This window comes from Nyctibius grandis, chromosome 9, assembly GCF_013368605.1.
Source record: "Nyctibius grandis isolate bNycGra1 chromosome 9, bNycGra1.pri, whole genome shotgun sequence".
In the NCBI taxonomy this organism is placed as follows: domain Eukaryota; kingdom Metazoa; phylum Chordata; class Aves; order Nyctibiiformes; family Nyctibiidae; genus Nyctibius; species Nyctibius grandis.
In genome coordinates, this window is record NC_090666.1 from 33259730 (window position 1) to 33286120 (window position 26391).

Sequence of the window (26391 nt, forward strand, 5' to 3'; positions counted from 1 at the left end):
GTCCAGAATCGAGCTTTCAGGACTACGTGCTCGAATGCCTGCATTAAATAGGAGTGACTTGTCACACTCTTGTTTTTCCATGAGCAGCGGGGTTCACAGCACCTCTGAAGAGAGCCACTTATTTAAGCTCCAAGATCTGTTTGTAACTCAGGGAGCCTAAAACCACTGAGATCAATTAAGAATTTTGCTCTAACTTCAGTGGAGCCTGATCAAGGCCAAAAGACAGAAGGGAACATAAGCCAAAATCCTACATTTTGCCATGCTCCCCGTTGAACACACTGTGATTCTAGCAAATATCTACCTAGGAAGTAGAGTGAGCCCTTCCCTTCGCTCCAGAAGGTACAAGATAGAAACAACAGCAGTTATGCAAGAGAATCAAATCCAGTGAGAGTTAAAAATACATACATTAGTCTGTAGGGTGCTTGCAACTCTCAGAAGAATCACAAATATCTTACAATTTAAGCTGGATATTTAGTGGCTAGAATTTTTTTAAACTGTTTTCAACTATGCCCTTTATTTCTAGATGTAACTAGAAGTTTGCATCGTAACTAAATCCACATCACGAAGCCATTCCGGTTCTTGTGATCATCTGAGCAAACTTTTTCTAGCAGCATCCCCATCTTAAAAGAAATCATTCCATGTATTTTAAAAGACCACTTCTTCAGCGTTGGGTCTATTTTTACACAACAAAATTAATAACAGCTTTCTCAGTGTGAAACCACAAGCATACCACATGAGGGTGGAAGAGAAATAACTAATAATATTATATAAGGAACACAAATGGGTTTATGGTCAACACGGGAGCTTTTCAGTCTGTTTTACAGCTGTCACCTTGACAAATTCCCCAATCAAAATTTTAAAGCAGAGCTCAGTGACTGAATCAGAGGTCTATATTTTAGTAAGCACAAGTTTGATCCCTGGAGCACACTCAGCTGATAAAGGTTTGTTTTCTGCTCTGATCACTGCAGTATTAAAAGCTGGGCCTTGCACCACAGCCCTTGTTGTTTGTTTAAAGCAAATCTGCCATGTAACACACATAAACCAACTATGAAACACATTCAGTGTCATCAATTTATTTTCTGTCCCTCTACCACCCCCAGTTTGGTGCAGGTACCAATAAGCCATGGAAGTTCACACGTTGCTACCATAATTCCTACCCCAAATCCTGGAATTGGCCAAGGAGCACACCCCAAATGTGCCACGGACCCAGAAACAAGGAGGAACTAATTCCACTGTTTTGATTTTTATTTTTATTCCTGGTTAAACATGAAAATGCCCAAGAGATATCCAAAACTAACACAACAGGATGGTTGTATAGATTATCACAAACAAGACAGCAGGGCCTAAAACATTCTTCTGCTGGAGAATATAGTTACTACTCAAGTGCACAGTGCCAAAATATCCCACTTCAAGGGCCAAGGAAAGCCCTGACAGACAGATCTCCAGCATAAGAGATAACAACAACCTACTCTTCCTGGTCACCTGATCTCTAGGAAAGCAGACAGAACAAATGAATCATTTCGTAGTTTTATTATCCCCACCCCCACTTCTCACAAACGGACTATGACTCGCATTGAGATCTCAGTGCATTTCACAGCAAAAAAAAAATGTACAAGAAGATCAAAATAGTTGTGCATAAACCCAACTTTTTTTTTTTTTTTTTCTCCACAATTTACAGTTTGTGTTGAAAGTTCAACACGGTTATTTAAACCTTCTGATGCATTCTTACACTTGGATCTTCTCCATGGAAAACATCTTACCAGATCACACAAGTTGTGAGTTCTCATGATGCTGGATCAGGTGCAGCCATTGCCATGGCTGGGAAGTGGCAGATAATGTTATATACACTGATTGGAAGACTACATCAGAAGAAAAAATGAGTAAGGCACCACTGTTGGAAAAATTAAGGTAGCTTGTAGTTACAACAATAATGAAAGCCATAATAAGTACTATTCTTAATTGCCAGCAATTCTTATACTTCAATAAAATAGTTATTAAAAAAAAAAAAACCCCAAAGGATGTTTGTACCTGAATACAGTTTCCTGATATCTGATTGTGTTTCAAATCAATACCCAGTCCTCAGCATAATCAGCTTTTTTTTTTTTCATGGTAAGATGAAAAACCAGGACCTAGAGCCCATGTATTCACAGGTCACATTTCACTGCTTTGTTCTGAATAACACCACAGGAGAAAAACCAAAACAACCCAAAGTACAGTTTGTAACACTGATACTTCACCTCTGAGATGATTAGATGGGCAGAGAACTTTAAATACAAAACTGTACGTTTTCTGTTCATTTTGAAAGCCTTAGTCCTCGGGAAGGGAAGGTGAAGGAGGAAAAAAAAAGGCCAAACCTCATTACATTATAACATGAGAAAAATCAAAGTCACTCAAAGAGATTTAATAAAATCAGGAGTTGAAAAGTGTTCAAATTACTTTTCCAATTCAAGTCAATTATTTCAAGTATATTAAAACGTTTCAGAGGAAAAATTTCTCCATGGTTACAATTCTAATTGCTTTTATAAATCCATAAAAAAGAAAGGTAGTCTCTACATATATCCCATGTTCCTCTGATGCATGCACACGTTCTCTCTGAAGAAAAAAATCATCACGATCCAGTTGTTTCTTAACACTGATTTCAGGCACATCTTCCAAACACCCCTCCAGTTTTCGCCAGAAAGGTTAATCACTGGGCATAAAAGTATCAATTTTTTGTTGCTGTTGTCTACATGGGTACTGAGCAGGTTTCAGTTATTAAAGAGCTTGATGCAGATTCTGAAAAAAGTTCCCATGTCACTCCAAAATCCAACAGTTCCTTCTTCTCTTAGGCAGCTTTTGCAATCAGATCTACTTAGAAGAATCTTACACAATTCAGATAAAATCTCTTGTATCATACAAAAAACAAGTTGGTTAAATGTACCTGGCAAGTTTGTCTCTACAACTTATGGTTTTTTTCATAGCTTTAAAGTGCCCTAGTATATTTACTTCTTTATGCTCATTTAAACTTTCACAATTACATAAAAAGGGGACACTCAGTGCGATTACTGTGTTTTGAGAGGCAGAGGAAAAGGAGAGGAAACCCAGAAAACTCATCTTAAAGCAGCTTTTCTAGTTAGTGTCCGTTTGCTGAGTTTGTGCAGCAGAGGCTGTTTTCCAGAGGGGTTTATGATAAACCCAGCCATCCCCCTGCAATTTAAAGAGAAAATATGGTTATAATAAAGACGCTGCCCCAGAAGAATTCCCTTGACACAGTTATTAGACTGATAGCTGTGAAAACCAGAGGGACATAGCTTATACCTTTAACTCCCACAGATTAACCTGCAGGTTTCCGAGACTACTCCAGAACATGTACGGACTCTTGCCGAGCCACTGCGCTCTCTGGGAATCGATTGCATTTGTAATTAACCCAGATGGAAAGCCACTCTTCTCAACTCCATGATCCAATTACTTTAAAAAGCCAAACAAGAAGCCAGCAGAGAGGCAGCCATCCAGGACTACCAGTTATAACACAGCCCAACTGCTTACCCAGAAGTGAAGTAGCTCAGGATAACGTTTAAATGTTTTCTGAGTAGATCTGTATCTCGGATTAGCCACAGAATTTCACCTCTTCTAAATCTAGATACTAATAATACAAATACCTAAATCTAAGCTAATCATACTAACATAGCTTTAGAGAACAAAAAACTTTATTGGAGCCAACAGATAGTCCTGAACGTTAGAACACAAAACCAGAAATAAACAAAGAGAAAACCCTTTTTAGCCTATGTTTTGAACATTTGCTAGACCACAGATATGGGAAGAAGGAGGAGGAGTTACATTGCTGCAGTTTAACAGATAAAGCTTTTACTACAAGGAGAATCTAAACTAAATTTATTTACAGCATAAATTTTAGTTGAGTCCTCCCCTCTTGCACAGGGCTCAGCAAAGCTCTCTACACAAGCAGGGTCTCATCATCTGGATCACAAGGAAAGCTTGTTTCAAAGTTATCATACCAGCAGTCCCCAGTCTTCCTGGGCAGTCTGCAGTTCGTCTTCATAGAATCATGGAATGGTTTTGGCTGGAAGGGACCTTAAAGATTATCTAGTTCCAACCCCCCTGCCATGGGCAGGGACACCTTTCCTATAAACCAGGTTGCTCAAAGCCTCATCCAACCTGGCCTTAAACATGGCCAGGGAGGGGGCAGCCACAACTTCTCTGGGCAACCTGGGCCAGTGTCTCACAACCCTCACAGGAAACAATTTCTTCCTAATATCTAATCTAAATCTACCCTCTGAGTTTAAAACCATTCCCCCTCGTCCTGTCATTACTTCTCCTTGTAAAAAGCCCCTCTCCCGCTTTCCTGTAGCCCCTTCAGATACTGGAAGGCTGCTACGAGGTCTCTCCGGAGCCTTCTCTTCTTCAGGCTGAACAGCCCCAACTCTCTCAGCCTGTCTTCATAGGAGAGGTGCTCCAGCCCTCTGATCATCTTCGTGGCCCTCCTCTGGACTCGCTCCAACAGCTCCATGTCCTTCTTATGTTGGGGTCCCAGAGCTGAACGCAGTACTCCATCTGTTTTTTAATCTTGTTAAAAGTCTTACTATATTATTATTACTACCATTACTGATGTATAGGTTAAGCCATTGAACAAATAAGCTCCATCCAAAATGTAACATACAAGAACACAAAAAGTTCTAAGCTGAGAATGAACTCATGTTCCTTCTTACTAACAGTAATATCTTGGGTTCGTAACATGAGCAAAATTAGTACTACTGATTATTTTCTTTGGGTATGTACTGTTACAGTCTATTTACATGCATACATGTAAAGCTGTTTTCCATATGCCTTGAGGAAGTGCTGGGTAAAAGAAACTGAACCACAAAACAGTCAAACATTTTGTTGCAAGGGACTCGCAAAACCAAAGTGTTTGGGAAGTGAAGGGTAAAGTCACACCTTTCGATGTTTGGGAGTGCTCATGTCACCTTACTCCTATGGATCCCACAGAGCTAAACTATAAGATCTAAGGTCAAATACTCTATTCTGACAGGACACAGACCCATATGTGCACCTGCTTTCATTGTAGCTTTGCCTTTATCAACAGCTAACTGCTTGGGAACGTACTTCTTTAAGGAAGTATTTGGTACACCAAGGTGTTTCTGTTTCAGCACGAAGCCTCTCTTCATTCCTCTGTCGTTCTTCAAGGGCCCGCTTGTGCTCTGTAGCCTTATCAATGTCTCCATCCCGCAGAGACTCTGTTACATGCTGCCACAGCCTCCTACAAAACAAATTGTCAGCTTCAGTTTTCAAAAGTTTTCTCAGCCCGTCACCTCGAACTACAGGATCACTGCGTGCAGTTCTTTCAGAACAGGAGCACTCCCTCCGCTCACGCATCGCAAACCAACCCAGGTCAGAGCACAAGGATGCAGCACAGGTGGAAGAGCTCATGGCTGAGTCTTACAGCTATGCTAACAATTGGGAGCAGATAGGAACAGCTCTGAGGTTTTGGCTGTGCCACTCTAATGTCTGTTTGTACACCCTTTAAAGTTGCTATGGAAGTGTTAGTCAACAGGCAGTCTCTTGTGAGGGCCTCCCTTGTCAGGAGCTGCCCTGCTGTGTAGCTAATGGTTAAAAATAAAACAAATAAGGAGGCTCTGTTCTAGCAGGCACTTTATGAGCAAAAAAGACAAGATAAATGACCATGTGCCTGCACTTGTTTTTTGCACTTTTTATTACGCAATTGTTTTTTGGGGTTTTTTGTTTGTTTGTTTTTTAAAAAAATAAGATCACTGGTGCTAAGCACTATCCCCAGTATCTACGTTTGCAGGTTTTCCTAAGGCATTCACCAGACTGCTGAGGACAAAAAGGGTCAGACAATAGTAAACACATACTCTACCTAGATTCAAACGGTCCTTGTTTCTCAAGGGGCCGGACTCGTTTTCTTGTCACAGACAGCTTTGTCAAGTCCACATATTTTGTCTCCCCATTGTTGTAGGTGAACTCAAGCACGTTGTTCCACTCCCCTTGTACTCTGCACACCACTGTGTTCGTCATGTTCTGCTTTACTTCACCTGTGACTCTAGGAAAGCAATTTATTTTCAAAAGGCCATGGCTGAAGACACCTGAGGACTATTCCTTGCATAATCACTTAACTTAATTCTGAATGAGTTTACAAACTTGTCACACTGTCTTGAAAAATGTTAGTTACTTGAATTGCATTTGCATGGAGAAGCTCAAAGAACAAAGTGACTTTCACTCATTGCTCTAGTTCTCTTCATGTTACCCAGGAAACTCCATTTTTGGCTTCAGCTTAAACTTATTTCAAAAGAAACTAACACAATCTGGTTCACATGTAACAAGCAGTTGATCATTTCCACTTGAAACATCACATTAGATATGTAGTTCAGGCTTAAAAAATAAAAATTAAACTTTCTAGCAAGAATGTATCTCACTACCTGCTGGCACTTTATCTCACATCTTTATATCTCAGTGTACTCCATATGTAGGTGGTCTCATTTTTATGTTGCTCACATAAGCAGCAGACACACAAAGGCAGAAAGCAAGGTAGGAAATCAGGAATCAGAAGAACTGCTTTTCTTTCCTGTCTCTTCCACAGAAACCTCTGCCAATAACAAGATATTAAAAATGTCTTTCTAATATGCAATATTTCATTAAAAGTGTTGCACAGGTGCTCAAGTATCACCATAATTAGACACACTGAGGCATATTTTTCTTCTCAACATCAAGACTGTCCAAAGACCTCCTGACACTCACTTCATGCTGAATTAAGGAGCGGAAGCTTACTGAGCATTGCTAGGCAAGCAAATCACCACCCTCAAAGAGAACTTTTCTCCTAGAAAGAAGAAACAAAAGGGTCTGCACACTACGCAAACAAGACTTGAGACATCCTCACTTGTAAAGTGCTGCAGGATTCACAAAGGACACTCTCTCCAGCTCCAATTAAACTGCAATTACCTGTACACAAGCTCTCTACAACACACCACTCTCCAGCTCCCCTTCCCGCATTTCATCCACGCTCACACAAAGTACGTCACATCTCCTTTCACACCTACATTATGTGCAGCTAATAACAGCTAACTTGCACACCACCAGTTTGCTGTTATTTCCTTTGAACAACTGCATAGAGAAGAGGGGGAAGCAGCTCTTCTGTGCTCCCGCCTTGCCCACGCTGGCTGTGTGGTGCCACGCTCAGAGGAAGAAGGGAGAGCACAGGACACATAAATGCCACTTCCCTTCTTCCACGTGCACCGGTCACTTCCAGCTGCGTCTGCATTGACCTGTCCCCCCTCAAGCCTGGCATCAAAACAGAGAAATTAATTTCTCAGGCAACAAAACAAGTATCACAGGCCAGACCTTCCAGCACAGAGATACTGGATGCCAGTCAAATCAGACCTGCAGGGAATCCCCAGGGCAAGCGGGGAAAGCTCGCAGCCAGCTCAGAACAGGAGGCAGCAGCCAGGGCTTCTGCCACATCTTGCATGAGGGAGGCAGCAGGAGCCACATCATGGTCCAGCAGCTCAAACCTAATTTAACTTTATTAGAAAGATCTTGCAAAAACACAGACTGATAAGTATGTGCTCCTCAGGCACAGTTTTCTACTACAAAAATTTAAGATTCATTCAAGAAAAACAGGCCAGAGTTGAAGCAACATGAGCAATAAGAGTACATTTACACTGAACTATTAAGCTTTTTTTGGTGGAAGTTAACAAGCACTAACATTTCTGAAAATAACTGAAAGAGTAGGCAACAAGCAAGCAGCCTTCATTTTGTGCCGCTTTTTCATCCTGTGACTCCCACACCTCACCAAAGCTATTACACATGAAGTCCCTGTCCTCCTCCCAAAAGATCTCTGAACAGACTGAATCCACAGGATGCCACAGACCACCCCATTTGGACTTTGCAGTGACATCTTCACAAGTTTAAGAGCTTGATTTTTCCAAGTGCTGTGTGGTTACAACACAATACTGCCATCCAGTACATTAATATCAATCACAAAATTACTGTCTCCGCTCAGCTTAAAGAAAACAAGGTTATATCACTCACTACTAAGGTGCAGTATCAAGCTGCTACATTAAATTCACATTGCAACTTATATTTCTTCAAGTTGCGTTGCTCTGTGATGCACAACCATTCCCAACATTGCAGATGGTAATATCTGCTTGACCTAATATTAGTGATAAAAATCTGCTAGCATTTATTTGTAAGCTTAGCATGATTGATACATGCCTAGCTGTTCGTTACCATCATCCTCTATTCCATCAGGCTAAAGAGGTACAGGACCAAGGAGCCAATATCCAGCAGAGGTCTAACAACAAGGGTCACTCTACAAAATAATCTATAAGATTGCCATAGCAACTCACTTGCACTCTGCGTAACCATGACAACACTGCTGCTTCCCCATCAAGAGATTCTTTTGGCAATGTCTGATCATCACCATGTCAAATTTTCAATAGTTACAGTTCCTTGAACAGATCTGTCTTTAAAAAGCCACTATATCTGTGACAAATTTCAGAGAGGCAAATAAGAAAACAGTTTCCAAAATTAAATCACTGAAGTAAAATTGCATCCTATTGCTTATTTTTTATGGCACAACAGGACCTACTGCAAGGTGGAAGACAGATTGTAAGCAATGGAAACAAAAATCCCAAAAGATGTATCACTTTTAAATTGTGTCAAGTGACACAGAGCTACATGTAAGCTTCAGTTCTCCAGATGCCATTGGGACAAGGCAGCTATGGTTGAAAGCTAAATTTAAAGCATATATGGGAATTTACGGGGCAAAGCGCTTCAAGATGAAGGTTTTGATGGGGTTTTTTGCATTCCTTTAAACAATAAGTATGGCCTTACCCTACTGTTTCAGGAAAAGGGATTTAGAGAAGACTGCTGATTTTTTTGCAACCTGCGAGAGCAAGCCACGTTTAGGAAGTTCTGATGTTCTAGGCTGTTACATATTTCATTATTGTCTCTCACACATTTAATCTAAGAAAGGTTTAAACAACCACGGTCCAGTAAATGGCTGAGAGCAAAATGCTTTGGAATCAGATATTCTTTGTGTGACTACTACTTAATCGTCTCCTTCTTTAATTAATTGTCTCTATATTAGCACAAGGCTAATCTGCAGCAGTCTTACTACACAATCTCTAAAAACATCAACGTTAATGAGTTCTGAAAGCTTTTGCACCAAGTGTGCAGACGCTTCCTAGAATCTGCTAGAAGTAACCCCAAGCAAACTTTCCCTGGATCTTCTTTCTTCTACCTGTTAGTTTTTCACCATGTGTACACATGAAGAATTACCACTACAACAATTATCATTTTTGTCTTTGAAAAAGGTATTTTTATCTAGAGGTTTTCTAGGTGCTTAAACTTGATAGCCTTATGTTTCTTATACAGAAATCCTAAGACCAATAAGTAACAGAAGACTATTTGCTATAATTCCCGACAGTGCAACCCTTTAAGACAGCAAGATCAACCTAATTTCAAACAAGGAGCAAACTGAAAAATAGGAAACACTAATCAACTTCTAATAGAAATAGAGAATCTGTGGCAGCCAGGAATAAAAGCCAGGAGCTCTGTCTTCCTGGTGGTTTGAACACAGAGTCAGACAAACATAGAATTTCCTTTAAATTATTTTGTCTTTAAAAGCAACCTGATTTTTCCTCAAGGATCACATGAGGTGCAGTTGTTTAGCTATGACATTGTTTAAGAACACAGTAATACACCTTCAAGTGTTTATGAACAGGAAAAAAATATGTTTTTCTCAAGACTATGAAATGAGTATTATTCAGCACAGGGGTGTTACACAGCTACTACAGTTCTAGAGTGTGGATTACATGGAAAAACAGAAAAAAAAGGGTTCTCACCGATGCAATTTGCCACCATAGAAGGGCTTGGTGTGAAAGTTAATACTTGCAGAATACCCAGTCTTCGCACAGTTAATGTTGACTTTTCCTCCCAGTTCTACCCAGGGAACAGTTAAAATTGACCGAGCATACGCACAGGGCAGAGAGAATGTGTATTCTTCCCCATGTTCCAAGAGACTTAAGAGACCTGTGTGAAGAAATACAAGAATCCCTAAATCAGCACCATTTTAGAAAAGACCAAACAAGTTATTGAAACAGATATCCAATACTATATCTGACTACTTTTCCTCATAGTCCTTCACACCAAAAAGGAAAAAAAAAAACCCCACACCCCAAAAAAGTGATATTTTTTATATATTCTAGATATATTTTCATTAAAGTACTAACCTGAGTAACATGTATTTATGTTTCTTTTGGGAAAAGATGTACATCCTAATAATAGTGCTCCATAAAGTAAAATATTGTGCTGGGCAACATACTTTTCAGTAGTATGTAAAAGGGCTGGTCACTCTCGTATTGATGATCCTGGAGCACAGCAACACAAGACTAGACTTATGCTGCCAAAAGCAAATAATGAACGAATATCCTGAACTGCAGATCCTGAGGAAGATGTCCTCGGGATGGAAGATCCATCCGAGGAGGATGCCATTTTGGCCAATGGCATCCTGGCCTCTATTAGGAATAGTGTAGCCAGCCGGTCTAGGGAAGTGATCGTCCCTCTGTACTCGGCACTGGTGAGGCCGCACCTTGAATACTGTGTCCAGTTGTGGGCCCCACACTTCAAGAAAGACGTTGAGACGTTGGAGCGAGTCCAGAGGAGGGCTACCAAGCTGGTGAAGGGTCTGGAGGGTCTGACCTACGAGGAACGGCTGAGGGAGCTGGGGGTTGTTTAGCCTGGAGAAGAGGAGGCTCAGAGGTGACCTTATTGCAGTCTACAACTACCTGAAGGGAGGTTGTAGTGAAGTGGGAGTTGGCCTCTTCTCCCAGGCAACTAGCAATAGGACAAGAGGACACAGCCTCAAGCTTCGCCAGGGGAGGTTCAGATTGGACATGAGGAAGAATTTCTTCTCAGAAAGGGTTATTAGACATTGGAAGGGGCTGCCCAGGGAGGTGGTGGAGTCACCATCTCTGGAGGTGTTTAAGAAAAGACTGGACATGGCACTTAGTGCCATGGTCTAGTTGACATGGTGGTGACAGGGCAACGGTTGGACTCTATGATCCCTGAGGTCTCTTCCAACCTGGTTGATTCTGTGATTCTGCGGAGGCCAATATTCCTCTTCCGTTTTCCCTCTCTGTAATACATCCTACCCTACCCAAAGGCAGGTAGCAGAGACAATCCTCCTTACTGCACCTCTCTGCCAAGATAAACCCAACTCTTTCCCGACAGTAGCTTTTGCCATAAATGTCAAGAATCTCATAAAAACTAGAATTTTTCTTTGGCTTTTAAGATGTGTGGGTTTGCTTGATTCCTGTTAAAAACAACAACAAAAAAACAACAACAAAAAAAAAACACAACAACAAAAAAAACCACACAAAATCTACTTCTTGCCATCACAAGAGCATAGCACGACAACTGACTGGTGCCTGCATCAACATATGTCTCTGTAGCATATTATCACTCTGTGTCTGATGTTACTTTTCAGAAATTCTCATGCTTTTCATACTCATGACACGATCTGAGAAATGCCCTAGGGAAGATACTAACTTCAGACATTACCTGATACAGGCAAAGCACCAAGATGTGTCTTCCACATCCCCTGCCATGCCCATTCCCCTGTCAGATACGCAGTTTACAGGCAAGTGCCTGGAATGCCCAGATGCTGAGCAATATACACAGGGGACACAGAATGGGAGATGCTGTCTCACATCTTGCAGTAACGACTAGTACTAAAGGGAAATGATAGTTTAAGGGAAGTTAACCTTCTCTGTCCCTAAAGGATTCAATTTCTCTAGTTAAAGAAAATTAAAACTTACATAGTAAGATACATAAGTGCAATATATGCTTCTATTTAATTAATGTCGGACAAATTAATTTGTCCGATGCTTTAGAATCATTCACAAATATCAGTTTACATTACAGTAACTGCCCTTTGGATTAAAAGTAAAAATTTTATTTCCAAATATAATCCTGATTTTTGGCAGAGCATAAACCTATCTAGTTTTTTCCACATAAGAAAACTTGCTGTTTATAATGAGGACTTGAAGTATCTTCTGTACTTTGTAAACAGTAAAAATAAAGTAAGAAATCACTGAATGACTGTACAGTAAGGCTTGCAGATCACAAAGACTACAGATTAAAAAGTACATGAAAAACAAATCTGAAAACACAACAGCAGCTGACATCTCTGCAAGCAAATTTTTTTGAGAAGTCTTTGAAAGAAAACTACTGACCAGTATTCATTTGTACTTCTGCCAGAGGCACACAACATGAAATTTCCTCTCAAACTAGTATTTTAATAGCTTTATAAAATTAATAAAGGACAAAAGTCACACTTACCCTCACCAACCATTGTCACTCCTATTGACATTCCTAAGAATTTACTTTTTGTCCAGACGTGGGCACTGACACACATCTTTCTCTCTACACATTCAGCATAAAACCCTGAGACAGGAGGATGGTGGGACACTTGCTCGGCTACAAATTTTACTGTATAGTAGTCCAGCTCTGTTTGGCCTTCCAGATCTTTCGACAGAATGACTTGCTCTGAGGGGGAGAGAGCAGAGAAGCTACTGCCAGCATCAGTGGGTACTTCGCTCTTCGGCATCCTCCAGGAGCAGTGAAACGTTTCCCCAATGATGGGGTTGTATGGTTTCTTTGCAATAGCTCCTTTGCGACCTTCGTGAAATGAAGTGAGATAATACTCAACAAAGCGGATCATCCTCTCCTCAGGAGTAGCGCCATTTGTGATTGCAATGAAGAGATCTGGATGGGACATGAAGTCCGCATACATCTCCAACAACGATCGCTTCTCTAAAATGAAAGTGGGAAGAACCACCTGAAATAAAAGAAAACCCAGAAAGCTCTAGTAAGTAAAACAAAGAGACAGGTGTTTTTATAAAGGGAAGTTCTCAGGTGGAGGATTCTGTCCTGTTTTGGACACCACACTTTCAGACTGAACTTTCTTGTCCCTCTTATAAGATGTGAGCAAAATACAGTGATCAGAGGTCCCAGAAAAGCAATTTACAAGGAGAAAAAAGGCCCACAAGTACTATTAGGACTACAGAGGCTGAAAGGGACTAAGCATCCCTCAAAAAAAAAAAAAAAACAAACCCAACCATGAAAGAGCTGCAAAAAGATAATGTGTTCCATATGTCTGTGGAAGAGAAAACAAGCAGGAAGGAGCTCCAACTATAGCAAGGAAGGTTCAAAGCAGAGGTTATGAAAGGTTTTGCCTAATGGAGAGAAAAGCAAGCAGTCTCTCTCACCACAGCAACTAGGACAAGCATCCATGAGAAATAACATACCATACGTTGATCCTGTACCTCTGAGCAGAGGACCTTATACTTTCCCAGTTACATTCACCCCTATAAAAAACAGCTGTCCTGTCCTTTGCTGGGTCAAGACCAATACTGTAGAGTAAAAGGCTGTGGGTATCATCTGTCTTTTCCTTCCCTGTAGTGACAACTAACCTCACGTAACTAACTGTTCTAAAGAGCAACACAGGGTGTCTCAACCATGAGATCAAGACAGTCCATTTAAATCAGCTGCATTCAAAGAGGTAGAGCACAGACATAAGACTCCTAATAGATACACGACTTAGGCTGAATACACTTGTCAAGTTGTTGCAACACCAACCGGAAATATTAAAGTTGCTTTTCATTTCAGTACCCTGATATTTAAGTTAAATGCAATTCTAACAACTTCATTACCTGTTTTGAAGTCAGGTTTGTCACATTTCAGTGCTTTGCCTGCTCTGAACTAAAGACAATTCTACACACATAGCTGAAAGTCACAACTGGGAGACAGACTTGACAATTTGTTCCAACTAAGAGAAAAAAATAGACCAAATCCAGTCTTCAGTATAAGTGAACTAATGACTTAATGAATTCCTGATTAAACAGCAGGGATTTAAGTTTGGCCCACAGGCAGTAGGGCCTGTTCATACCACCTTTTTTTTCTGAATTGTGAAATGTAAGCTCCACAATACAAGTGTTTCTAGTGGCCAAGTAGCTAGTACTCAAAAAACATTGCTTGAAAAAAATAATTATAATCCATAATTCCAAGAAAGAGAACGCTTTCCTCATTCCATGCCACTGTAAAATCCATTTTTGCTTTTAAAGTGTCTAGTGCTTATTGTAAGAAGTCTTTACAGGAGTGACTGAACACTGTGAGTTTTAAGGGTGACTGAACACTGGAACAGGCTGCCCAGAGAGGTTGTGGAGTCTCCTTCTCTGGAGACATTCAAAACCCGCCTGGACGCGTTCCTGTGTGATATGGTCTAGGCAATCCTGCCCCGGCAGGGGGATTGGACTAGATGATCTTTCGAGGTCCCTTCCAATCCCTAACATTCTGTGATTCTGTGATTCTGTGAGTGAATTGAACATAAGCTGGTAGCAGCCCAATTTTCCCTAAGTTACTGCCCAAGTTGTCTAGTAGCAACCAAGTATTTATTTTTCAAAGCTGCTTGCTTTTGAGATCTGCACTGAAGCGTCAAACCTAATTCTCTCCAGTGTAACTTTGTTCCTGCTTGCTATAGCTGTGAGCAAACACAGAAATGAGAATAGGACAGAGACGTAAACAGACATCCGAGGACAGATAATGGGGAACGAGGATAGATAATGGGGAACCAAAAGAGAACTTATTTTCAGAAGCAGCATGAATACAGGTGTAGGGTTATGCAAGTTGTGTGTAAAAGCATTATCAAGTGAGAAAAAAGGAAAGTAGAAAGACCAAAATATGAGAAGGCTGTGGAAAACAGCATGGAAAGAGTAAGGTGCAAACACAGGAAAGAAAACAGGCCATTATAGGAAAGCCAACAAAAACATAGTAGAAAATACAAAGAGAATGTAATAGAAAAAGATATGGCCAGTTGCATTAAAGAAAATCCACTCCCTCAGCACATTTCACTTAAAACCTGCACCAAACTGGGACATCAGATCTTGGGTCCTGAAGTTGCTACAGACCACAGTTTCATATTAAACTCAATATTGTTCAATACAGGAGCTGAGTTTAAAATGGCACTTCACTTTTACTGCAGCCAGTCTTCACACTTCAGTTACTTACTCTTGTTAAGTCCATGCCAAGTTTCAGCTGAGACAAGAGATGCAAGATAACACTGCGCTGCTCTTCCACCGCTCCTAGATCATCTTCTTTATCATCACAGGTATCCTCCAGCTCCTCATCTGGGTTTATTTCTTCAGGTTCCTGGGATAAAAGCCATAAACATCAGCTCAAAGATGTGACGGGCCAAATGATATCCAAAAAGGACTTCATGTTGTTTTTAACTGTCCATGTATGAAAAAAAAAGAAACAAACCCCTGCAGAGAGCCACACAATGGAATCTACCCCAGGATAAACAACAGTTGAAGAATTTAGAGGGACATTAAGGTAACTCAGTGCAGATTTCATCTAGAGGATTCAGGCTAAGATTTCTCACCATCTTTCACATGAGTCAGAGGGGAAAAAAAAAAGCTTAAAAGCAAATACAACCTGTGTTCCTGTAAGTTTTGTGAGCTAACAGAAGGCAAGCATCTAACACACACACACAAACAGCAAAGCAAATGCTAGCAGAAATTCTGACCACCTCAATAACACCTCTCCACCTCCACACTACTTGAGGCTTTCCAGTGTTGCCATCATTACCCCAAAGGCTGTAGCAAACAGTAGTTCTTAATTACTTGCTTACTGTCATGCCTGATGACAAGCAATTAACATATCTCCAGGCTAGTCTTCACAAGCACTATCAATGTGGCTGCTAGTGCCAATACATAACAGCAAAGGAAAAAGGAAAGTACCTTGGAGTAGTTTTACAAAAACAACCACCAAAAAACCACACATACACACACTGGTCGTCTGTTAGTGTAACTACAGCACCTAGACAGACCAGCAGAAATTATATTAGTGCTGTTTTAACAACGACCACCCTGCAAGCAGGAAGTCGAACCCTTCAGGTGGAAGGGATGGTGGTATCCCTAGAGCTCTGAGCAGCATCCTCCTGGGGCAAACAGCTGGAGGGAGGCAGATGCAGAGGGGAGAGGCACTGAATGCCACAGGAGGGCAGCAATATGCATCTACCCAAGCAAAGCCCCTTGTCCTGGAACAGCTGCCCTCAAGACATATTTATGAACACTCAACCACCAAAACCAGGGGGCCAAGCCCGCACACAGAGCTCGAACCCTGATGAAAACTGCAATATCGCACACGTGACTCCTTTCCAAGGATGCTATGCTGTTCTGCTATCATAAACAAGGGAGCTGAAAATATCTAAGGGGAGTGATACAACTAGTCATATCCCAAATACAAACAGCAATATACATTAAGCACTTGAACTGTAACTTGCTTAATTAGTAGAAGGAAGGAATTATGTGATTTATTTGAAAGCTCCTGGTTTGTTTAATTTTTTCCTTTTTTAACTTAGTAGCAACTACTCAGAATCATTTTCAAAAAAATCTGTAAACTATAGCAACTGAAAAAATGTTTCGATTTTGCTAGAAGACAGCACAGTGCTGTTGCAGAGACATACAACAGTACATTATCTTTTCACAACGATACAGTCTCATCCAAACAACTGTGTGAAGCCAACTAGTATAAAGAGAATGCAATTATGATTTTCTAGCTTAATTAGGAAAACATGTTCTTTATCATAATCTCTGCTGTTTTTTTACTTTAGTATTTTGCACTTCAAATCAATTTTGACAGTTATAATGATACACACTGTAGCTGTATTTCAAATACATTAAGCCATTCTGAACTGATGAGAGTTGCTCAGATTAAGAAAAACAGACACAGCAAGAGCTAGAGAAGAAAGATGGGGAGATTTAATAGCTAAAGACCAGCAATTTTGTCTTTTATCTGCTTAGGCAGTTCTTCTTGGGCCTGTTTTGAGTGTGTCATGAATTCCAGTCAGTTTTTTTGCACTTCAGTTTGCAAAAATGCAAGGGAATACTGCCTATTTCCACACCTTGCATCACCGGCTCAACTGGCTCCCTCCACCTGACAGCTAGTTACAGAAAGCGGCAAAAATTACTGAAAAAACAACTAGAAAGTTTCATTTACTGCAACTGCACTCATTCTTCCTCCAGCGCAGATAGTCAAAAAGTGTGAGAAGAATTGCCATTAAATCATTTTCATATAATATGACTGAAACATTTTACAGATATTCCTGAAAATAATTCCCTACAGAAATGGGATGTTCACATTACCTTACCCTTGTTAGGTGGCAGGGCTCTGCAATGGACTGCTCTTCTCTGACAGATGCTGGCTTGTTTATCTCTGCTGGGAAATTCTGAGCTGCTCCATTTTTGAAGTGGTTTGACAGAGATATCTTTGGTTCCAACCAACTGATCGTCGTTCCTGAAGTAAAAGAAAGTTTGCGCTGAAACTTGCTCATCCTCTGGAAGGTCAGTAAATAGCAGTTTTTACAAAAGAGGTTTTTTTTAAAGGAATAAGCAGAAAGCAGCCAATTCCTCCTGCAGCCAATCCCTTCAGCAGCTGCTAAACAAAGGTGGTGCAATGAGACACCACCTTCAGTGACCATTAGCACAAACCCTGCGATTGGTGAGCTGTAATACATGCAACTTGGACTGGAGAAACTAGTTGGTGTCACGAAAGGTGTAATCAGACACCACAAGAAGAACCCAGTACCACGGGAATGTTAAGTAACCCTTACAATTTTCTTTAACTAGTACCAAAAACAAAAGCCCATCACTTATCAAGTTCTCAAACCCAGCTTCTAGACTAAAAAGAGCTAAAGCAGAAAAAGTTTTGTTGCCAGTGTTTTCTCAGGAGAGAGTACTTGTCTGTTCTCAGCTGCAGAGAAGGCAAGCACATAGTGTTGAATAAATAATAGTTGCTCAAACAAAAAAAAAAAATAGCTGCAGGGCTTGGAAAGCTATTACCCACTCAATGATTCCAGCATCTCTAGTTACTACCAGCTAATTCATCAGAACAGATCGAGTTCCTCATTAATAATACAAATGTTCCATTCTTTTTCAAAGGCTAATAAATGTACAGGTGACTCCAATCAGTTTTTACTGACGAATACACAAACTGACAAACCATCTTGGCTGGGTTGCAAACACAGAAATTATCAGGCAGTCTGGATTTCTACCATCACACAGCAGCTTCCTGTGCTTAGGAACCTACACCGAGGCGGCTCTTGTCTCTTTCTATATGATACACAATCTTTTATTTCCAGACCTCTGTTATCTGGAACTAGGTCACATCTTCAACCACAACAGGCAGAGCAAGCTTAATTCAGATAAACGGCAGCATTTCCACCAGGAAAATACTGGGGCAGGAAAAAAGTCCAGCTTTACTAATGGGGCAAGGCAACATTTTTTGCAGCAAGATAGTTTATTTTCATCAAGTCTATTACTCATGAATCCATTACATAGTAAGAAACAAGAATCCCTCAGCAGTTTAAACTATTTAAACAGAAGTTTCAAAGTCGTCAAAAAAATACGATGCCCAGAATAGACTTAAAAAAAATTCTTTGCAATCCTAGAAAGGAACAAATGTATTACAGTATCTCTAGAAAGTCCATGCCAGTGGGATAGTGGAAGGCTGCAGAAAGGCACACGCATTCCTTTAATGGTGTGTTTTTAACTCTGGCCTCAGTAATGCAGCATCCAATCTGCTGCTCGCCCCTCTCCATCCTTCTCTCTACAATATCACCAGAAATCTGCAAGATTTGGACATCTTCAAGCAATGTTTTTAGATTTGGCCATCAACATGCAGATACCAAATGAACAGCAATCAGATGAATTGAGCTTTTCCCTGCATAGTTTAAAAATTTAAAACACACCAAAAACACCAAAAACCACCCTATCTTCTTCATAAGTCATTACAGTGGTGCTCGTTGGGCCCTACTTATTTCCCCAGATACAGTAATGGGAAAAAAAAAAAACACAACACCTTAGTAGCACACATGAAAATGCCAAAACAAAAAGACTTCTGATGTGCACCTCCCACAGTTATGCATCAACAGTTAAAAAAAAAAATCAGAGGGAATAGGAAGAGTTCTTTCAGCATGAGTAACTCTGGAGTTCAGACAAAGTTTTGGAGAGGTGCCATCCGGTTTTTAATTTATAAAATGAAATTTTGAACTGAAACAGGAAAAAAGTTAATCCATCCTATTCACATATTCTCTTTTAATGCCTGTGGTGGTTTAAGAATCATAAACTATTTTTATATAGTTTTAACACTTTTATACAACATATTTTTTCATCTTAGAAGCTAAATTAATTACCACTCCAAAATAATATGCACTGTCAAAGTAAGTACCACAAATACAATAGGAATATGGGAAAGATAAGGTAAGAGACAACTTATGAGTGTGCTTTGTTACAGACTTACCATATCTACCGTGTCTGTTGTGTAAAAGAAGCATTTGATAATACTCAAAAGCTTTTTGCTCATAAAAAGCCACAAAGTAAACACGTGAAAAAAATCACAATAAGATGCAAAAGAATTTACAAACAGGAAAGAACACATTCAGTTCCATACACAGCACACAAATTAGGTGGAACAATTCTGGTAAGCACCTACCTTGTGCAGAAGTGATCGATGGTGCAGACATAGCAACATATTTGTCTGCTGTCTATGAATGCATGTTATTCCACACCCATTAGCGTTTGGGGGGGTTTTTTTGGTTCGTTGGTGGGGGGAATGGTGGGGTGGTGGTAGTTGGTTTGTTATGAAAAGAGATTTTTTCTTTTTTTTTTTTTTACCTTTAACCAATTTGCATTTGCTTACAAGTCTGTTCTGGCCTCAGAATGGAATGCGACACTTGGCCCATGTTTTAGACTAGGATGTTAACTCAAAATAAGAATACTGATACACAAACAGTATTAATAATAACCTGTGCAAAAGTAGAGCTTTGTATTTTAATGCTTAACTAGAAATGAAAGCTACAGACATGTAAATGCTTATAATAGGTATTTAGTGTGTAAAAAAAAGTCAGAAAAGCATGACATTTGACAGAGCTGTACTGGACACCACATATCCTAGAATCTATAATCCCATAAAATTCCCCCTCTATTATTACCGTTCATGCATGGCCAGTTACATCCCAAAGGCAGCCTTCTTCTTGTGCTGCCTTTATGTGCTCTATTCTGTTGTGAGATTTTTTTCTCATAACAGCTTTAATTCTGTTTTCTCATAACAGCTTTATTCTGTTCTGAGGCCCCTCACTACAAGGAAGACATTGAGGTGCTGGAGTGAGTCCAAAGAAGGGCAACAAAGCTGGTGAAGGGTCTGGAGCACAAGTCTGATGAGGAGCAGCTGAGGGAACTGGGGTTGTTTAGCCTGGAGAAAAGGAGGCTCAGGGGAGACCTTATCATTGTCTACAAGTACCTGAAAGGAGGCTGTAGCGGGGTGGGGGTAGGTCTCTTCTCCCAGGTAACAAGCAATAGGACAAGAGGAAACAGCCTCAAGCTGCATCAGGGGAAGTTTACATTGGATATTAGGAAAAATTTCTTCACTGAAAGGGTTATCAAGCAGTGGAACAGGCTGCCCAGGGAAGTGGTGGAGTCACCATCCCTGGAGGTACTTAAAAGATGAGTAGATGTGCTGCTTAGGGATATTGTTTAGTGGTGGGCTTGGCAGTGTTAGGTTAATGGTTGGACTCGATCTTAAAGGTCCTTTCAAACAAAAACGATTCTGTAGTTCTGTGATGCTCCACAACAATTGGATGTTACATTTATTCAGCTGCTGCCAGAGACTTCTTGATAGAATAAACAATAAAAAAAAAAAAATACAATATGCGTGGAGTTCTACCCAACACCGGCAAGTTGCACTCTGGGAAAACTCAAATGAAACCAGGCAGCCAGCAGTTTTCTCTGACCATATGAAACTGGATTTAGTGGAACAAGAATTTGTGCAAGAAGGAAAGGATTCGTATTTGTTACAGGGTTCTGCTCTTTGTGAGCATCTATACCCACCTGCTGGTAAGGATCCCTTTTGTTGAGAAGCATGTTGTAACTGGAGAATATGGAAACAGTCACTTAAGCAGTTCATGGTTGCCATGGAAGTTGCTTTCAGCATTAATAGGTCTTGATCCAAGGATGTAAGGTGACCGGAGACAGGAAGGCATTCTATGCTCCTGATCAAGTCTCTCTGCTGGCCCTCAGCCTGAGACATCATCTGTCAAACAAAACAGTCGTTTATCAGGTAATGGAAGTGTGTCATGTGGTACGTGTCTAGCTGTGCACACAGAGAATCTGAAATGATTTTATGAAGATAATAAAACTAAAAGATAATAGATTATGTACAGTTAACTGCACTTTTTTTTCTTGATGCAGCTACTAAAGAGTCATTGAATGCATGATGAAATTCCCATGGCAATACATGACACCTTATTAAAAAGCAAAAGAATATCAAAGTGACTTCAAAAAAAAGCAAAGAGGAATTTGAACATGATACTTGCTGCAGTAAATGTCAAACACTTTCATGCTTGGTTGATAGGGATGGGGGGAAAAAAAAACACCCCACACACTCTGTGTGAGAAGTAATTAAGCTCTGTGCTCTGGAAGAGGATCTATAAGGTCCTATCCGTGGGTATCAAGATCTTTTCACTCCCTAGAAGAAGAGATCCAGCGCTGTAAAGGAAAAGATCTGTGTCACTCAGTTTGGCTCAAACCATACAGGATTCTCATTCATTGTCTGCAGTGCCACCATGCTTAGGATCACTATCTCACTGTTTACTTTGAGGAGGGGGAAGAAAAAGCAGTAGGTTTTTCCCCTTCATTATGTGTTCAAATTACAGCTTTCCTCATGTCATTGTCCCCTTTCTTCTCCCCCAAGCTCCTTTATTCCTTCCTTCTGACACAGAGCACCCCTACATCACAGCACCTGCAACAGCACATTTGCCTGCAAGAGGTATAGCGGCAAAGCACACCAGCCATCAAGCAGCACGCTGTGGTCTTCCAAAAACCCACATACTTTCCTCCTTGTACTCACAGAAGCAAAATATTGTCCGATTGTGAATCATGGGGATGAAGGCAAACTTCTACACGTGCTAGTCCGTTTTCTGGGGAGGTACAACAAGATGCGCTGACGTAACTGGACAGCGCTACTCTGCGATCATTACGTGTTCTGGCAGTTAAGTTAAATGTAATAACAGGTTGATTTAGCAGAGCAGAATGATTTCTTTAAAGAATCTGAGATGCATTCATGGGTTTAACTGGTATGGCACTGCTTAGTTTTTTAATTCACCAATCCTAGCAGTATCTTACTGATTTTTTTTTTTTTTTAAGTACCTTTGCCTGCAATCCCTTCCAGGAACTGCTTTTAAGGCTTTACACAATAAATACTTAGGCAATATGTATTCATCCAAGTTCACCGTATGTGGTATTTGGAACATTTTAGGGCTTGGCTACATAGCATGTTACGGTGTGAATTTGCAGAGCATTGGCTCTTTGGAAGTGGAGTTAACTGTGCACAGTCAGCCTTAGCATGTCCCAAGAGTGACAGGGCAGAAAGCTAGTGAAACATGTAGTTATATAGCCTTGCCTATGCAAACACATCAGTTGCTATCAGAACGTGGTGTCTTATCTTCTTTCAGTCATGAACGTGACATAAGTCTTTGTGCTCAAGTTTTTTTCCTTTGAAAAACTCTGCTGGATTAAAAAAAAAAAAACCAAACAAACAAAAAAAAAAGACACAGATAATTAGTTGACAAATCACTACAATCCTGGTGATCTTCAGTGTTAGTAATTTACTATGTGGTAGCATCCAAGTACTTCATTCCAGGATCAGGCCAGACAACAGGACAAGCCATGTTATACTGAGCACTGAAGTTCGAATAGGCACATCTCCCCTTTCAAAGAACATACTTTGAACAGTCCTATATTTTTCCTGCTTGAATACTCAGATTTGTTAAAAAAAAAAAAAAAAAGAAGAAGAAATAGTGCCAGGGGAGGAAAAAGCACTGTGATTCAAAACTCAAGATCTATCAGAAATACACAGGCACCCGCATTTAGTGCGAGTCATCATAAAGATCCTCTTAGACATCCTGTTTAGCGAGGTATCTAAGTCAGCAGCGTAACAGATATTCAGCCAAGAACAAGGAAAAGTAGAAGGGAAAGGGACTGATGGAAGAACCAGCTACAGGTCAATCCACAGGAAAATTAAAAAAAGATCAACATGCAGCAGATCCTTTGAAAGAGCAGCTGTTCTTCTCACAGTTCCTCAAACAATTTACAAATATTCAAGCTGTATTATGCTGAAGTGTAACAGGCATGCACCTGCCCTTTAAGTATTTTAACTATATCTAAAAAAAAAAAAAGTGGGCATTGTATCCAACAAGCATTTTAGCATCAAAAAGGTAAGCAAATTAACTTTGACATTCAGAAAAGCTACCATTACTGAGGATTCTTCATCTGAACAGGTCAAAAATTTTCAAGTTGATAAATAATCATACTGTGTCACCAAACTCAACAATCAAAACAGCACATGAATAGTCTTCTGTGCTCTCTGCGGTGCTGAGAAAAACTGTTCCACTTTATTCCCCACCCAGTGAGAATCCCAATTAGAGGATGCAAGCCACTGCTTCAGTGCTCCAGCTCGCATACTCTCCTCTTTCCTCCCTCAAAATTTGAATGCCATATTGCCATTTGAAAAGTCAAAAAGTTAAAAAGCCATTTCTGAAACGTTACCTCACATAAACAGGATAGCTTCTCAAACACCAAAATACAGTAACACATAAAAGAAAGAAAAACTGCTAAGAGAGCTATAAGCATAAATTCTGTAAATATTAATGCCATATTCTGTATTGTTGCTGTTTTCATGCAATAGGTAGGAAAGTGCAAATACTATTAAGCTGACCATATGTTGTAACTGTTGTACTACACTAGTAAGAAGTTTATCACAACTAAGAAGTAACTTCATGAATCAAACTGAAAGACAACTACCTGTATAGCTTCAGTTTTAAAATTCATTTGGAAGAAAAACTTCTCTTTCAGAAGAGAAAGCCGATGAACCAGCTCATAAAAACCAGAAGCCACAGGATGCCAGCTGAAGCTTTCCTGGATACCTGACAGGACTTCACATGTCTTTGCATTAGCACTACAGGAGACTTTACTGTTATTAGAGGATACAAACAGGATGGCAGCAATTACCCTTTTGCAAGACATCTGCAAGAACAGTCTGCTGTGGACAGAGAGATTCACAGATTATAAGGTCTAAAGAGGCAGTCACCTTGTCTAGCTTACTGAATAGTTATGCCACAGCACTTGATTTAAATCAAGGAACAATGACAATGGCAGCATACTGTACCAGGGAAAGTATTTTCAATACTCATTTACAGCTTCCCAGCGATGAACTTTCCACAATGCTCAGCCACATATTTTAAGGTTAATGACGCTCACAATACAGAGCACTCTTCTGTTCCCGCTTGTCTAAGTTCCATTTCTAACTATTCACACTTCCTAGATCCTTATTTCCTAAATTAAAAATCCCTCCATTAGTCACTTATTTTTGCCAAGAAATGTATTGCACTACACTAATTATACTGCTAACATGAAAATATTCATTAATATCATTACTACTACTAACACAGGTTTGTAATTCAGCAACGAATTTGTTTTAGTATTAGCTTTAGATTGCATGATCTACCCTGTAAATACTCACAAGTTAAATCAAGCAGTAGTCAGTCCGCTCTGTCAGTCAAGATGGGAAGGTAATTATTTCTCTTTTTTTTTTTTTCCAAGATATACTACACCTGAACAAGTAGTGAAAAAAAGCATGCTTCTGAACTGCTCATTTTATTTTGCTCTCTTTTCAGTCACATCCATCCCTAGATATTTTGCCCACGTGAATTAGCATACCGGAAAGTGGTATTAGTATTCTTAAACACCAGTCATGACCAATTTCTCGTTAGTTATAGGAGATACAAGTACAGCTTAGTCAACTCTTCCATAGCTTGGCATGGGATGAAAACAGTGTATGATGTAACAGTCTCATAGTATGGGATGTTATACCTTAAGGTATCCTTAAGGATATTCCCTTGTCACCTGTAGTGCTAGGCCTTGCAAGGCTGAGAACATGCAAAATTCTAACTTGAGCATCACGATATTATTGCAGAGTACAAAAGTCACAGAATATACACCACATACTTCTACAGTTAGCCAAGGCAAGTTACTTACCCTCACACAGCTACACAGTAATAGCTTAGGACATGCTATTGACAATATATCCAACTAAGAATAGCAGGTTCCTCCACGGTCCCACAAATAATAGAACAGCTCTTTCAAAAGATTATAAGATAATTTAAGGCATACAAACCTCTCTAACATCTACAAGGTGATCTGGCTGTATAATAGGAACTCTTTTTCCAGCTGGCAATCTGTGATGTCCAACATTGAAAAAGGAAACTGCGTTTTGACTGAGTCTTCTTTGCACACCAGGAGAGTTGGCACTTCCTTGGGATGCAAGAGAAAAGCTGCGAGATTTCAGGGGAGGGTTGTTCTAGTGAATAAATAAGCATATTGAGAAACATTTACAATTAATTCCTAATAACCAGCAAATATTCTAATCTGAAAGGTACAGCAAAACAGTTTCACTCTTAATTTTTGTTTCATTCCTCAAGCATATTTCTTTTATGAGTCAGCTATTACTCAGAAAAATGTTTCTTGATGGAAGTTTCAAGCCCAGCCACACGCCCTTTTGCAGTATTTGTCTTAGGTAACAGGATAATTGTATTTGCAACTACTTCTACCACAAGCCCAAATTATTTTTGCCCATGAAAATATCAGTCATACGATACCTTTCCAATAGCTTCCGTGTGATGCTGTGTGCATATCTGTAGCCTGCTAACCCAGTGTTGCCGTTCTTTAGCATCAGTAGCTAATAAAAGCAAACCAAAAGGATTATGTAAATGAAGACATTTCAAAGTATGGGCAAAAAGGACTGCTTAATTCTTTAAAACAGGCACAAGACTTTAACAGTGCAAAGTGATCTAAAACTTGTTCAGCTGACCTGTAATTAACTTTAACATTAAATCAAGTTCTACAGAAAAGGCATGTACTTTTTTTTTAATTTTGTAACACAGAAATAACTTCAACAAATAATAACTCCCCTCACACATATTTGAATCAAACAACATGACACATTTTCCTGGAATAAGAGTAAAGTACCCTGAATTAGAAAATGACAGCAAGTCTTCAAGGGAAGAAATACTAAGAGATATTAGCCCAGATTTCCATAGCCTACAAAACCAGAGAATGGACTTCTATAACCACCACGAGAAGGCTAACAAGTTGAACATTAGGAATAATGTAGTTCTCTGCAAGCATCAGCACAGTACTGTTACCTACAATGATTTAGAAAACTTTGAATCAGTACAATTTAAGGACACTACACATGAAGATTAAACCC

General features: G+C 39.9%; 1 protein-coding gene across 2 annotated transcripts in view; it reads right to left on the minus strand.

Moving 5' to 3' along the window:
* Nucleotides 1-1227: 1227 nt before the first annotated feature.
* The window catches only part of OSBPL11 (oxysterol binding protein like 11), a 43669-nt gene continuing 18505 nt past the window's right edge, over nucleotides 1228-26391 (minus strand). The window contains exons 4-13 of one of the 2 annotated variants that reach the window (XM_068408055.1): nucleotides 25781-25860; nucleotides 25300-25482; nucleotides 20958-21159; nucleotides 17222-17367; nucleotides 15079-15219; nucleotides 12352-12850; nucleotides 9855-10041; nucleotides 5870-6052; nucleotides 5098-5251; nucleotides 1228-3186 (exon numbers count right to left, since the gene is read on the minus strand). In XM_068408055.1, the coding sequence (XP_068264156.1) occupies nucleotides 3109-3186; nucleotides 5098-5251; nucleotides 5870-6052; nucleotides 9855-10041; nucleotides 12352-12850; nucleotides 15079-15219; nucleotides 17222-17367; nucleotides 20958-21159; nucleotides 25300-25482; nucleotides 25781-25860 (1853 nt within the window). In that variant the 3' untranslated portion in view covers nucleotides 1228-3108. The remainder of the gene's footprint in view (nucleotides 3187-5097; nucleotides 5252-5869; nucleotides 6053-9854; nucleotides 10042-12351; nucleotides 12851-15078; nucleotides 15220-17221; nucleotides 17368-20957; nucleotides 21160-25299; nucleotides 25483-25780; nucleotides 25861-26391) is intronic. The other variant, XM_068408056.1, reaches the window with a different exon arrangement.